The sequence below is a fragment of the Brachypodium distachyon genome, chromosome 5 (assembly GCF_000005505.3).
Source record: "Brachypodium distachyon strain Bd21 chromosome 5, Brachypodium_distachyon_v3.0, whole genome shotgun sequence".
In the NCBI taxonomy this organism is placed as follows: Eukaryota; Viridiplantae; Streptophyta; class Magnoliopsida; order Poales; family Poaceae; genus Brachypodium; species Brachypodium distachyon.
This window is the reverse complement of record NC_016135.3, coordinates 14,148,829-14,162,486: the sequence shown is the minus strand read 5'-3', so window position 1 is coordinate 14,162,486 and position 13,658 is coordinate 14,148,829. Positions and strand designations below refer to the sequence as shown.

The 13,658-nt window shown below is 44.2% G+C and overlaps 1 protein-coding gene and 2 long non-coding RNA genes across 25 annotated transcripts; 2 read left to right on the top strand and 1 right to left on the bottom strand.

The window, feature by feature from the left end:
• The first annotated feature begins 1,044 nt into the window (after window positions 1-1,044).
• Window positions 1,045-1,710, top strand: LOC104581314 (proline-rich receptor-like protein kinase PERK1). The gene has a single exon (XM_010228843.1). It carries the CDS (start codon window positions 1,045-1,047, stop codon window positions 1,708-1,710), a length of 666 nt encoding a protein of 221 aa, XP_010227145.1.
• Window positions 1,711-2,469: 759 nt separating this feature from the next.
• Window positions 2,470-5,926, top strand: LOC100820873. Of its 19 annotated transcripts, XR_001404894.2 has the most exons (7): window positions 2,477-2,798; window positions 2,888-3,044; window positions 3,162-4,328; window positions 4,474-4,546; window positions 4,741-5,485; window positions 5,570-5,630; window positions 5,698-5,926. It is a non-coding gene; the product is annotated as an uncharacterized LOC100820873 (long non-coding RNA). The 19 variants fall into 19 exon arrangements; XR_001404897.2 differs by having other exon boundaries at window positions 2,470-3,213; window positions 3,645-4,328; XR_002961425.1 differs by having other exon boundaries at window positions 2,470-3,213; window positions 3,628-4,328.
• On the bottom strand, window positions 5,774-12,148 carry LOC100846679. 5 transcript variants are annotated; one of them, XR_001404632.2, is made up of 5 exons: window positions 11,929-12,148; window positions 11,049-11,131; window positions 9,816-10,478; window positions 6,427-9,737; window positions 5,774-6,293 (listed from the first exon to the last, which is right to left on the bottom strand). It is a non-coding gene; the product is annotated as an uncharacterized LOC100846679 (long non-coding RNA). The 5 variants fall into 5 exon arrangements; XR_001404631.2 differs by having other exon boundaries at window positions 9,816-11,131; XR_001404633.2 differs by lacking the exon at window positions 11,049-11,131.
• Window positions 12,149-13,658: the final 1,510 nt, after the last annotated feature.

Genomic DNA, 13,658 nt, shown 5'->3' with positions numbered 1-13,658 from the left:
TGCCAACCTTCATGCAAATTACACAAGTTGACCTGCACATACTGTTGTAATCTCGAACATGATAGTTAAATCTCAAGTGACCACACAGATATAATTAATGAGGCAGAACGATCTAACCGGTGAAGCACAAAAGTTCATGACAAACGAGTTGCATGTACCACACAAACTGCACATGCATTAGACCAAGCAAGCTTCGGAGCATGTGATTTCACACTCCTGAAGTATGGATTATTTCCTCTCTAGCTACTTGCCCATATAGTAGATTTTACAATAAATATCGCCTATCATCACACCACACAAATAGGCAGGTATATATCTAAGTATCTAATTGTAAAAAGCTCAACTAAGATTACAAGTAGATGATGCTCCCTTAAACAATTCATCACCTTGAATTGTGGTATTTACTGAATCTTGAAGTCTGTAATAAACCGTTGAACATGAACGCTCTAGCCTGGTTTTGCATTCAGGGTTTGGAAAAAAAAATCATTGATGTACAAAATTGTAAGCTGCAAAAAATGACTATTTGTGTCACGTGAGAAAATTAAGTAGATTTTCCTCTTGTTTTTGTTGCACAGGAGACATTTTTCCAAAAGACCTCTAAACCAGATGGCTAGAGAGTTCACATTAAACGATTTTAGAAAGTCTAGCGTTTAACACAGATCAATCAGATGGCTTCGTAGTTCAGGGTTCAAAACAGAGCAACAGCCCATCCAATGTTCAAAATGAAACTCTACTTAAAACCAAAACAAAAAAAGGTAGTAACAGTTGCTTGCCCCAGCAAACTACAGACATTGGAGATTGGACTATTGGATTTGGACCAAGCATGCAGGAACGATCGATACACATAAGGTTTCACACTTCTCGATCGTGGATTAATATACACTGCTCCCTTTGCTACTTCCCGGCCGGCCGGCCATATATATATGTAGCCACCCCCTGAGTATGTATGTACGGATAAATAGACAGCGCAACCTGCAACAGCAATTCTGCAACAAAGTGCAGTGCACCGACCGAGCGAGCGAGTCACGACCCGGCTAAGCTACCATGTATTCGTATCCACCGCCGTATTCACCGTACGGCCCACACCCACCTCCACCTTCTCCGTCGCCGCAGCCGTCCTCGTATCCCCCCTCTTACCCGCCGTCTCCGGCCCCTGATGTCGCACTCCCACCGTCGCCAGATTACCACGACCCAGCAGCTCCGCCGCCGACCTCGTACCCCGGCAGCGTCGCCCCGCCTGACGTTCCTCCGACACCCTACTACGACCCAATTACTCCGCCGCCGACCTCGTACTACCCTGATGATGTCCCGACACCGTACTATCCTGGCTCCGACAACACCACCGCCTACACGCCGGCGCCGGGGGGCTCGCACGGGCACCACCACGTCCTCGTGGCGGTGTTGGTCCCGATCGCCGGGCTGCTCCTCCTCGGGCTGCTCGCGGGGCTCTGCTTCATGCTCGTGCGGCGGAGGCGGAGGCGGAGGGAGCCGCAGCCCGAGTGCCCGCCGGAGGAGGAGGAGGAGGAGGAGGAGGCCACGTATGTGGAGGTCTCTGAGCACGTGGTGCGCGTGCAGGAGCAGGTCGTGGTCGGGCCGGAGGGCGAGGTGGTGGTGATCGACGTCGTGGACGAGGTCGTGGAAGTGAGGCACGAGCACGCCGGCGGCGGCGTCAGGCACGCGCACGGAGACATACATGCACGGTCGGGTTAATTTACTGTCCGCGATTGCTAAGCTTGTTTCTGGCGTTCTACTTGCATGCGTGTAACTGTAAATTTCCGGCTTTTTTGTGTACATGTACTCGGTAATATCGTGATGCTTGCACGGTCCTTGCCGTTCTGTATTTATTAAGTATTTGGATGCATGGTATATATGTAGTTCGATGTGTTATGCGTAATTTTCTTTACGAAGTGTAAATGTGTATTGTCAATCTGCACGCATTTCTTCTCTCTCGCTCCGTCTGTATTCCCGGGCGTCTGTGAGTATGCTGTCAAAACCTTTTCTCCAGGAGTAGAGTATTGACGTCTGCATCAGTTCTCCGTTCCTAAATACTTGATTTAGGAACGGAGGGAGCAATTCGCAGCTGGACTCGTGACTAAATCAGTAATCTACCTAAAACTCAATACTGTGTTTATGATAATTAATCTGATCGCCCATGTAGTATGCCCTCGAACAACTACAGGGCTTTTTTGAACGTGCGGCATGACAGGCTTTAATTTTTCATATAACTTTATTTTTGACCATAATCAGGTTTTATTAAATATGACTGACACAGACTATAATTACAACTCGAAGGTTACCAAAGCACTCTGAAGTCTCCGTCTCAAAATCCGCCAATCGTATCTCATTGTTCATTTGTTCTACCATGAATACCAAAAAAATAACGTTTTTGCTAGCGCACGTGCGCCTGATTTTTTCTTTAAAATCAGTCGATTTCTGTGCCGTTCGATTGCATCACGATTCGTGAAACATGGCCAGGCTTTTCTTTTTTCTTTTGGCTCGACAGCTTCATTTCTCGTCGGTGCTCCCGTCCCAACCACCCCCCTTGCCTCAGTCAGTCAGGCCGTGGTCGCTCTGGCTGCGCCGCCTCCGCGAGCTCGGCGCCGGCTCCGTCCCTGCTACACCCGTGCGCCGTCCCCCCATCCCTGCCGTCGTTGTCCCTGCTGTTGTGCTTGACATGGACAGACCCCTTTTCTTTCCCTTTGCTGTTATGTTTACCACTGAGTCCTCGAGAGGACAGGGCCGCAGGGGGAGACACGATTTCGCTCGTCGGCGGCGGATTCTGTTTCTGACGTCCTCCGGTGAGTCCCTGGCGATTCTACTGCGGCGATGAGTGGTGATTTTGTGCTTCGATTGCTCCCCCTTTTGGCTGTTGATTTTTTGCTTGCAGCCTGCACATGCCCGTGGATTCGGAGCTGTAGAGGAAGGTAACTGGTTGGATCTGCTCATGGGGGAAGGATCCCACAGGGCAGCAGCTTTTTGTGGAGGTTAATCAGTGAAGGGCAGAGGGATTTTGGGGAAGCTTCGGTGCTAGGAGAAAAGGAGAGGTACCATCGGGTGGTGTGATAGCCCAATAAGTTGCTCGTTTCTCTGTCCCTTCCGGTAAGTTGTTTACTTCCGTTTTATGTGGCTGATTTTTCTCCCCTTATTCTTCCGGGTGGTAGAGGTGAGAGGGCTTCGATCCGTGTCGATGGTGAGGTCTGCTCGCCCCTTCTGGTGAGTCCTTCATTTCCTCTGTCCCGGTTAAATGGTTGTTCTAGTTTGCTTCCTCGAGTGAGACTCTAGCGATTACTGTGATTGTGGTGGATGAGACAGACCCGCTAGTTGTAGTGTTTTATTCGGAAGATTTTTTGTGTCATTCCCCCGGTGGCGTCTTGGTGATTTTGGCTGATGGGGTGACTGATTCGGTGGTTTGTGCTGTTGTTTTTGATGTAGTAGTAGTTGCGATTCGGACTCATGTTTGAGCTGCTTTTTATTCGGTTCATGTATTATGGATTGATGATGTGACATTATGGGTTTATGATGTCATGTGGTTCTTGTCCTGGATATGCAATGGTTACACCCACTGGCCACTGAAAGTAATTTACCTTTTTGCCCATTTTGAACTAATCTAGCAAATCAATTTTATAGGCATTTTTTGGTTGTAGTGGTACAGCTAGTGCCAATTTGGTGTGTTTTGGTAATTACTCGCCTCGTTGGTGGCGGCGGAGTTTTTCTCGGCGGCTATCCAGTGAGCTTCCCCCTCCTTTCTGCTGCTCTCTAATGGCAAGTGTGGTTCGCCAACACGTGTTTCCCTGCTGATTTTTTTGCTTCCTGAGGCAAACACAGGAGAGGGCAAGGCATTTTTGTATCTGTGCTTGTTGGTGGCAAGGTTGGTCATGCGGCCTGGTGAGTTTCTCCGGCCGTAATGGTTGCTCCCTCACGGTGAATCCCTTCCCCTAATGCCACTGATTTTTGCTCTGTTTATTTTCGGGTCGATGTGTCGAGGCGAAGGCAGCAAAGCAGCAGAATCATTATGCCCTGCACAGAGTTTCAAAACCAAATAAAATGAATCATTATAGACGCAACCATTATTTTGCAGCAAGGGAGGCAGTGTGTATGTTTTGGGATCTAACAAGGGTGTGGTTTTGTGTTTATGTATGTCTTTATATATACACATACTCAAGACACCAGATTAGGACTGGATGATGAACTAAATAGAGTTGCTTTTTTTTTTAGCTTGAACAGATCATGTGTACTGGGCTCTATCTGGTCGGCCATGGCGAGGTGAACACTGTACAGGGGGAGGCCCATTTGCATCTGTCCTCGTCGGCGGCTAGGGGGTTTCGCAGGTCCGTGCGGTGAGTCGATATGGGCCACCTAATCTGTTGTATCACTTATGAGCAACATATTCGATTTTGAGTCGTTAGTTTCAGTCTTGTCATGGTGAACATTCTGAAACTCCCTTATCCATTTGTAAAATTTTCTCAAAACCAGATACTTCGGATGATGCTCCACCTCAAAACATCATTGCATGGTTAAAGGTTGTATCTGCTTTCTGCAAAATTAGGTAATGTAAAACTATGTTATTGTGAGTACTTTGTTACAGTTGTTTGTGCTTGTGATTCACCTATAAAATAAAGTTGGTTTGCCTATATAAAATTAAATTTAAGATATTCACTTCAATGTTCTGTTTACCTATGAAATTCAAGCCATAGTTTCTTCTGATGTGTGGTTTTCCTTCTCTTCTTGTCGACGGCACAGTTTGTCGCGCCAGTTCCCGGCGAGTTCTTCGTCCGTGCACGGAGTGGTTGTTCAAAGTTTTACTAGCTTTTTATCCAGTGATTACAGTTTCAGTTGCACTGCACTTATTCAGTAATCCCAATCTTTCTAATAGATGCAATTGATATTTAAAGATCTATTTTTGTCTAGACTCCCTAGTCTGAACTTATGTTTCTTTGGCTTCACAATATGGGACACCTAAGTTGCAATTTAGTTTTCATATTTTCAAATTGCACTTCCTGTATTTTGATTCAATTTGCACCACTTTTAGAATTTAATTGCACTCCTTCCATTGCTGCAATTCCATTTTTTTCAAATTGTAATTGTTCTAGCTATTTTTGCTTGTTTTGTCATTATGGATTCTTTTATCCAAATTACACTTAAATTTAGACTCAATCGCATTACTTCTACTGTTGCAATTGCAGCTTTTGAAATTGCAATTTCTAATTTTTGTTCCTTTTTGCTTTCTTGTCTAGATTTTGATCCAATTTGCACTACTTTTAGAATTTAATTGCACTCCTTCCATTGCTGCAATTCCCTTTTTTCAGATTGTAATTGTTGTAGCTATTTTTGCCTGTTTTGTCATTATGGATTCTTTTATCCAAATTGCACTTAATTTTAGGCTCAATCGCATTACTTCTACTATTGCAATTGCAGTTTCCAGTTTACGTTGTGCAGCCCGACGGCAACATCATACCCCTCGTTGTCATCCCACAGCAAAGCTCAGGTATTGTTCCCTTTCCTTGCAATAATATGCTTCCTTTGAAGATGCACGTCTGCTGTACTGAAGTTGCTCTTATTTGTTGAGTAGCTTCCCTGAGTCCCCGGTTGAGTGCTTCCCTAAAAAATCAGTGCACATTTGGGTACATATTGTGAGTTGCAAAATATCTCATCTTAAAAAAAAATTCAACACGAAATGATTTATGTTACTCCTTGCAGTTATCTGGCACCAGAATATGCTGAGAGTGGACAAATAACAGAGAAGGCGGATGTCTACAGTTTTGGGGTTGTGTTAGTATTACCTGACCAAAGGGCCAGCAGTTAGTCTAGTGTGTTTCCCTTACTGTAGTTTATTCAAAGAGCATGATTCTGGTCATGATGTCTGGTTTCTATTAAACGAGCAGGTGACTGTTTTTATTTGTATTTTCAGGCGACTGTTTTTTACTCAGAAAACAGACCCAAAAAATAATACTCGTACCAAATGTGCCCATGTGCACTTTCTTCGGCCACAGAACGCTCAAGTGGATCGGAATTGATCACAGCATCGTTGGCTACGGGGCGACGAGCCCAGCCCAGTTTCCTGGTTGCTCTCAGCTGGCCGGCTTCGTGCTCAACCACGGCCCATTTGAGAATGACCATGCTCATGCACTGTCTTGAAATTGTCTCAAACAAGATGAATTCCTTCAAAAAGATGAGCAATACTGTAGCAGGAGGCTTCTTTGACATAACTTCAGTGAAAAGCAACGAGGCTTCATGATCTAGGAGGAGCAGGAGGGATTCTTGCATGCAGGCTTGTTGCTCCCGAGTTAACGATCCTGCATCCAATAAATAGCATATACGAGTAATATACATGAAGCCGAATTCTAAGTACATGCATATCAATGGAGAAATTCGTGCAATCTAAAAGGGAAAAATTGAGGAATTTCGTGTTGCAAAGGGACTTTTTACCTCTGAATCGATACGCCGGGAGAAGCATCTTTTGCCCAGTGCTCGTTCGGTTGTACCATTCCCCGAAGCCATTGGAGAGAATCAAGAGAGATTGAACTACAATCCCATCATTTCTTGTTGATCCCCACCGAAAATGATACAACCAAATGAGTCCTAAAGGAACTTCAAAATTAACTTACAGATAAATATAATTCTGAAAAGAGTGAATTTCATTTTTGATCCCTAAGTTTCAGTTTTTTGACAACTTTGATCCCATTTAGTGAGATTTCCGCTTTTTGACCCCATTTAGCAAAAGTTTTGCCATGGATGACCCCATTTAATTTTTGACCGTGGGCTCATCGGCATCTAAGAGCCCGTGAGAGTAGAAAAGGACGTGAAGGAGCTTTAGAAGTGAATCATTTATGGTGGGAGCCAAGATCTATGCATGCTAGCTGTTCATATACGGATTCGGCGGCGTGGAAAAAATCACAGCTGCCTTGGCGCTCTACCAGAACTGCTGGGTTCAATTTAAGCAAAAGGTCACCGTGTCCCATAACATCGACACTAATTAAGTCCTGAATGACATACTGAAGCAGGTGAAGATGCAGGCGAAGGATCAGGAAGATCAGAACAACACCATAAACACATGTAAGGACGTATAAATTCCCTTCTGCCAAAAATTTTTACGTGGGTAAATAGTCCAACAGATTGCAAGGGTGCTAGCATAAATAGATTTAACTAGCTCCCAAAATTTGAATATACAACAATGACATATATTGCTACACACTATGACACTAAATGCGCTAAATGCCATGGTAATCATGTCGTGCAACAAGACACTAGAAAAAGGACGTTGAATCCTCTGCAGGCATTAGCACAGGTTAATTTTGTTATCTCAGACATGATTATCAGAAGACATACTAAGATCTCGCTAGCTCCTCTTTGTTTGCAGCAGATATATGCATTCAGATCGAACAATGAGGTTTAAAACAATTAAATGGGGTCATTTGTGGTAAAACTTTTGTTAAATGGGGTCAAAAAATGAAAATTTTACTAAATGGGATCAAAGCTGTCAAAAACCTGAAACTTAAGTGTCAAAAATGGAATTCACTCTTCAGAGAACGACTGAACAACAAGAAACATGAGCTCAAACCACTACACGAGCGGATCCATCTCTGAAATCTCTTGCTCGTAGACGGCCGTCTGGCATAGTCAAATCACATAGCACCCTAGCATGGGCGTGTCGCGATATATTCCCGTCATTATTTTCCACCACCACAATTCCTGCCCTCCTCACCACACGCTGTTGGTTCTTTCACTGGCACCGCTAGCCTTTCTTCGCCTTTCTTCACAACCCTGCATCTACACCGGGTGCTGCCAGTCGTCCTTGCCACATGTGTCTCCGTCATGGTAACTCCTAACCCCGATGGGTCACCTAGCATGGGTTGCGAGCCCTTCTACCTTGCATTCCTTGTCCACACTTGTCGGTCATCCGCATCACAGTCGGCGACTTTGGCCCATGACTGCCCAAGGGAAGAGAGGACGTTGTCTAGGCTAGGGTGGCGTCCCGACAGGGGTATAAGAGCAGTCTAGCAGCTCCCCTAAAACCTCCCCTTTACCAAATTTGAAGGGAAAAAACCAAAAATCAACATCCAGCAGTTCCCCTAAAGCTTCCCCCAAATTTCGGCTTCCCTGATCCAGGCCTCCTTCTCCCCGATGTATCGGGTAGCCCGATCCCTCCCCCTATCGGCACGAGGTCGTCCCTCCCGCCAAAACGAGCTTGCCACCACGTCCCCGCCCTCCTTCTTTCTCCCGCCACGAGCCGGCCAGGGCCAGACGCGAGGGGCGAGAGGGGCGGCGGCCAGAGGCAGGCGCAGGGGCAAGCACAGATGCGGGCGGCGGCCAGCACACAGGCTGCTCGGTGTGGAAGAAAGGAAGCAAAGAGGGTGAGGGCGAGGAAGATGCGCAAGCGAGGTGCTCTGTTGGGAAGGAGAGGAAGCAGAGACGGAGAGGGAGAAAGAGATAAGAAATAGGTGGAGAGGGAGAAAGAGATAGAAATAGAAGGAGAGGGAAAAAAATAGATGAAATTGTTGCAATTTTGTTAATGTGCATTATGTAGAAAAACATTGCATTATGTAGAAAATGATACAGGCACCGCTTATACCCCACCATGATTTAAAAACATATTAGAGATCTCATACACTACATTATTACTACCACTTATGAAAGCTACATTTCTCCGCGAATCTGCCACAAGTGCTCAACTAGATCAACTTGACGCTGACAATGAATTTCTTTGTTTCGAATAGCGCTGTGAGCTTGAAGAAACTGAGTCAATGTAGCTGCCTCTTCATGAAAAGGTATCACCAATTCTCCCATGTTCTGAAATCGGTAGTCTACATGACTTTTACGCTCATCTTCTATTATCATGTTATGCAAGATGATACAAGCTGTTATGATTTCTCCGAGTGTTTCCAAATCCCATTACTTTGCTGGTCCACATACAATGGCAAAACGAGCTTGCAGAACTCCAAAGGCTCATTCAACATCCTTCCGACAAACTTCTTGGCATTGTGCAAAATGTTTATTTTTTTCAGTTGTTCGATTTGGAATTGTCTTCACGAATGTGGCCCATCACGGATATATGCCATCTGCAAGGTAATACCCCATGTTGTAGTTGTGACCATTGATGGTATAATTCACTTCTGGAGCATGCCCTTCAGCTAGATTCGCAAACACAGGTGAATGGTGAAGAACATTTATATCATTATGGGATCCCGGTAAACCAAAGAAAGAATGCCAGATCACAGGTGAATGGTGAAGAACATTTATATCATTATGGGATCCCGGTAAACCAAAGAAAGAATGCCAGATCCAAAGGTCTTGTGAAGTAACGGCTTCAAGAATGATTGTGGGTACACGATTATGGCCAACAAAAAAACCTTTGTGTGCAGTAGGGCAATTTTTCCACTGCCAATGCATGCAACCGATGCTTCCGAGCATACCGGGGAATCCCCTTTGCTCTCCAATTGCAAGTAATCTAGCAGTATCTTCAGCATTTGGAGATCCTCAGGTAGCGACCACCAAAGACCTCAATCACAGCACGCACAAATGATCTAAGGTTATCTAAAGCAGTAGACTTTGCTAGCCGACAATACTCCTCGGTACCATCAGCTGATATCGCATAAGCTAGGATTTTGAATGCGGAGGTCAACTTTTGATAAGGATGTAAACCAGGAGTACCGACACAATTTCTTCTCAAGGAAAAATAGCTATCATGTTCCTCTAGAACTCTTGCTATTGTGAGAAAAAGAGGACGGTGCATTCTATACCTGCTACGAAAAACTTAAATTAGACATGGAGGGCGACTAGTATGCCGGAAAATAAACAAAATTGCACCGGTTACATACCTATTGCGAAACATCCTTGCGTTGAAGGTACAATTCACAGCAAAATAGTCTTTGTGGAGACACTGAAAGCATTCCGCAAATTCGCGCTGAAGAGAATGTCGTCTTGGAAGTGAACCTCGATGGCACGGAGCATCCAACCCCGCCTATTCTTCCTCGGCTATGACTGCAACCATCATGAGATCCTCATCATCAGACGAGGAATCTTCACAAAATTGACGTGCCAAGCTTCGGCGGCGACTCATTTTGTTGTGGAAAGATGCAAGAGATATGGTGAAAACAAAGTAGAAGAGGAGACAGAAGCAAGATTGTGAGAGATATGAGAGCGAGCTGATCATATATATATAGATTAAAAAACTAGCCATTAGAAATGCGGCCGTTCAAAAACTAGTCGTTGGAGAGGTAGCCGTTGGGTTTCAAATAGAATAGGGGAGATCTTTTTGGGGAACTGCTGGGGTTGAACAATTTTTAGGGGAGAAAATTTTTAGGGGAGTCCCCTATTTTGAGATATAGGGGAGACATTTTAGGGGAACTGGACTTGCCCTAACATGGTGTTAGAAGTGACCTCCTATTGATTGCTCGGAGAAAAGAAGTTTATTTGCCCCCAGATCGACTTGTTCATATATAAGTACGTACTAGTACAATGTCCTGCGGATGGTGCTATCCCTGCATTTTCCAAACATGCAGACAATTTTCATCAAATTACTTGGCAAAGTAAGGTGTTCTGCACAAATCTGGAAAGTTAAACAAACAGCTGATGCATTGCATTTGAGACTTGCATGCTGGATACAAAGATGCTAAACTTAAATGTTAAACAAACAGCTGGTGCATTGCAGCTGAAAACTAAACTGAGATTACAAAAAAGTGAAGAAATACTAAAATGTTACAAGTCAGATGTGGCCTGTTAGAATATCAATGCAGGTGTGACTTCCAGATTTGTATGAACGTGTGTCAGATTTAATCATCGGGCAGATTAAGAAGATATGGCATATTCCAGATTTGTATGAACGTGTGTCAGATTTCGTTGGCTTGACGCCGTCTAGCCAGAATATTGTCTCTACTACGTGCATAATATTCTCTATTCCTCTGATTCTTTAACTCCTTACCTTTTTTAGACCCTTTTACTCCTTAGCTTGTTCATAGTCACATGCACTAATTTTGCATGTCTGAAACAATAGCGTTCATTACACTAAAGTGTTATGTCGCAATTAGTAGGCGCTGGTGGCTGTTACTTACCCAAGTCTTGGTCGTTACTTATATCTTGGAATGGGTGGGAGGCCCAATGCGTTTGCGAGATGACATGTTAATAGCTTCGTTCTCTGTCACGTCACAAGCACATGGAAGAGCAAAAAATTGTAATGCAATGTACATATTTTATTTACATCAGTCAAAATCAAAGGAATTTTGTAATTACCACGAGCATTCAATCATGATAACACATACAAGGCTCTGACTAACTAATATTTCCATTTAGTGAGCACTGCTGCCTATAGAATAGTGGCACTATTTTATTGCTCAAATTCTTGACAACAAAATGCATACCCCCAGCTTTCCTGTTTTGAGTATAATGAATTAATGTTTGCCCTTGATAGCGCCACAAAATTTATGCTTCACATGGTGTTGAATTAAAACACTTCAAGTATCTTTGAAATCAAACATGTTAACAGTGTTATAGAATGACCTTAGTAGTTAGTACAAACACTGTGGTGTAAAGTATTATAAAATTCGCCCCCAAATTCATCAATTATTCATGCTCCACTGCTCATGAGAAATCAGAAAGGTAAATGATGCTGAGATTCTCCAGCCATTAATCAAAGATGATCACATTATTCAAAGCAAGATAAACACATGAGAAATGTATTCCATCTAGCTAGATCGATTAAACAATGAGAAAGTGGTTAGTATTTCCTAAATGGTAGAATCGAATTAATTAAAGATCAGAACTGCTCACCGTTTGGACTGTTCAGTACAGCAAGTGTGAAGAAGCAATCCAGATTAATGTGGTACAAAGAGGTATTGCAATTAGTTGATCCCGTTCATTAGCAGTATATACCACTGCAATTTGGAATCTTCTATGGGACAAGGGAAAAGGAGTAGGATGTAGCAGGAAATTCACCTCCAGGCGTCCGGACGGGGCGGCGGAGCCTTGTCTGGGCGGCGTCCGCGGAGCGTTGCGGCATTGGACCCGACGGTATGGGGCGGCGGCCGCGCGGGGGAGTGAGATGCGGCGGCCGGGGGGCGAGGGCGCGCGGGCGTGTGGGGGCGCGAGGCGACGCGGGTGCGCGTGGGGGCCGCGAGGCGGCGCGGGCGAGAAGGAGCGCGGGCGCGTGGGGGGTGCGAGGCGCGCAGGGGGCCGCGAGAGGGAGCGGCGCGAGGCAGCGAGAGGGCGGCGGGGGGCGCGAGGAAGATGAGACGAAGGATTGCGGACGTCGAGAGGCAGAGTAGTCGGACGTTAATTAATCGCTAAGCTCGCACCGTAAAAAAATTTGCAGGCTAAATGTTACTCCCTCCGTTTCTAAATAGTACTTGTTACACTAAAATCACGACAAGTATTTAGAAACAGAAAAAATAGCTGTTAGAACTGATTAGTGGACCTAATTGTTTGTTAATTGTGAGATAAGAATGATATCCGTAGGTTTTGTGGAGAAGTATAGAAAAGAATATGTCGGTAACTTTATAAGTGACTTTCAACTTTTGCTCCGCACCCACTATTCGTGTCCAAACGATTGAAACCAGCCACTGACGGTATTTTTTCGCTCGCAAAGCGGTATTAGTGCGAACGTGGTACACATTTGCTTAGGATTTGCCACATCGATTGCCAAAACTAGCATCAGTTTCTTGTTTAGCTCATGCCACAATTCGTTTTCGAAAAAAAAAAAGAAAATATCAAGTAGGCGTGCGGGAGATAAGGTGAGTTCGAATTGAGTACTCATCAATCGATCGCAAGCTCTTGTAGCCACGTTCGCAAGTTGCTGCAGCCGCGTCACGTAAAACTGAGTTGCTGTCAGCGTCTAGTCACTTCCCCCGCACCTGCACCTTAGTCGTCTTGGCCATCGTGGCGAAGTCTGATTAGGCTAGTCACAGTGGATTTTAACATAAACTAATAACATGCATATGTTATTAATTTATGTTATTATTTTAATAGTGGGTAGTAACATATTTGTGGTAATATAGAAGTCTCATTATTAGCTTTATAAACTCATTGTATCTTGAGAAGTGTGATGCGATGATAACATATCTAGTTACCTCAATCTTTTCTTTTCTCATTAATAACATGACACATCACCAAATTACTTAGTTAGCACTTTAGTTATTACTTTGTGGTTCCTAATATGACTAGTCTTAGTCAACTGGATGTTAGTTTGGCTAGCGGCATGTCAGATCTCAGGCGAAAATATGCCAACTCCGCACTTATGACGCTTCGTTAGGGACAAGCTAGGAACCATATAGTGTTTGGTTTCAATGGCTGAAGGACAAAAAACATGAGCAAACAAGTTGAGAAACCATTATGTACTTTTTGATAAACTGAAGATGAAAAATATGAGTTTTTCTCGACAATAGATAATAGATATGATGGTATAATATCGATCTTCATTTGTTCAGTCATGTAACAAGTTCTTTACTCGGTAGCAATTCACGGTTACTGTAACTGTACTCGTGGAAAAGTCGTGAAGGTAACTATGACGTACGTACGTCGTCGTCTCGTCAACTTAACCTCAAAACTATAAGCGAGACTTTGACTTAATTAACCAAATGTGGTAATTATGTCTAGCCAAGGGAAAGGAACTTAAGAACTACGGAGTAGCTAATTAATCACAAGTGTCTTGATCTTCCGTGTCATACACT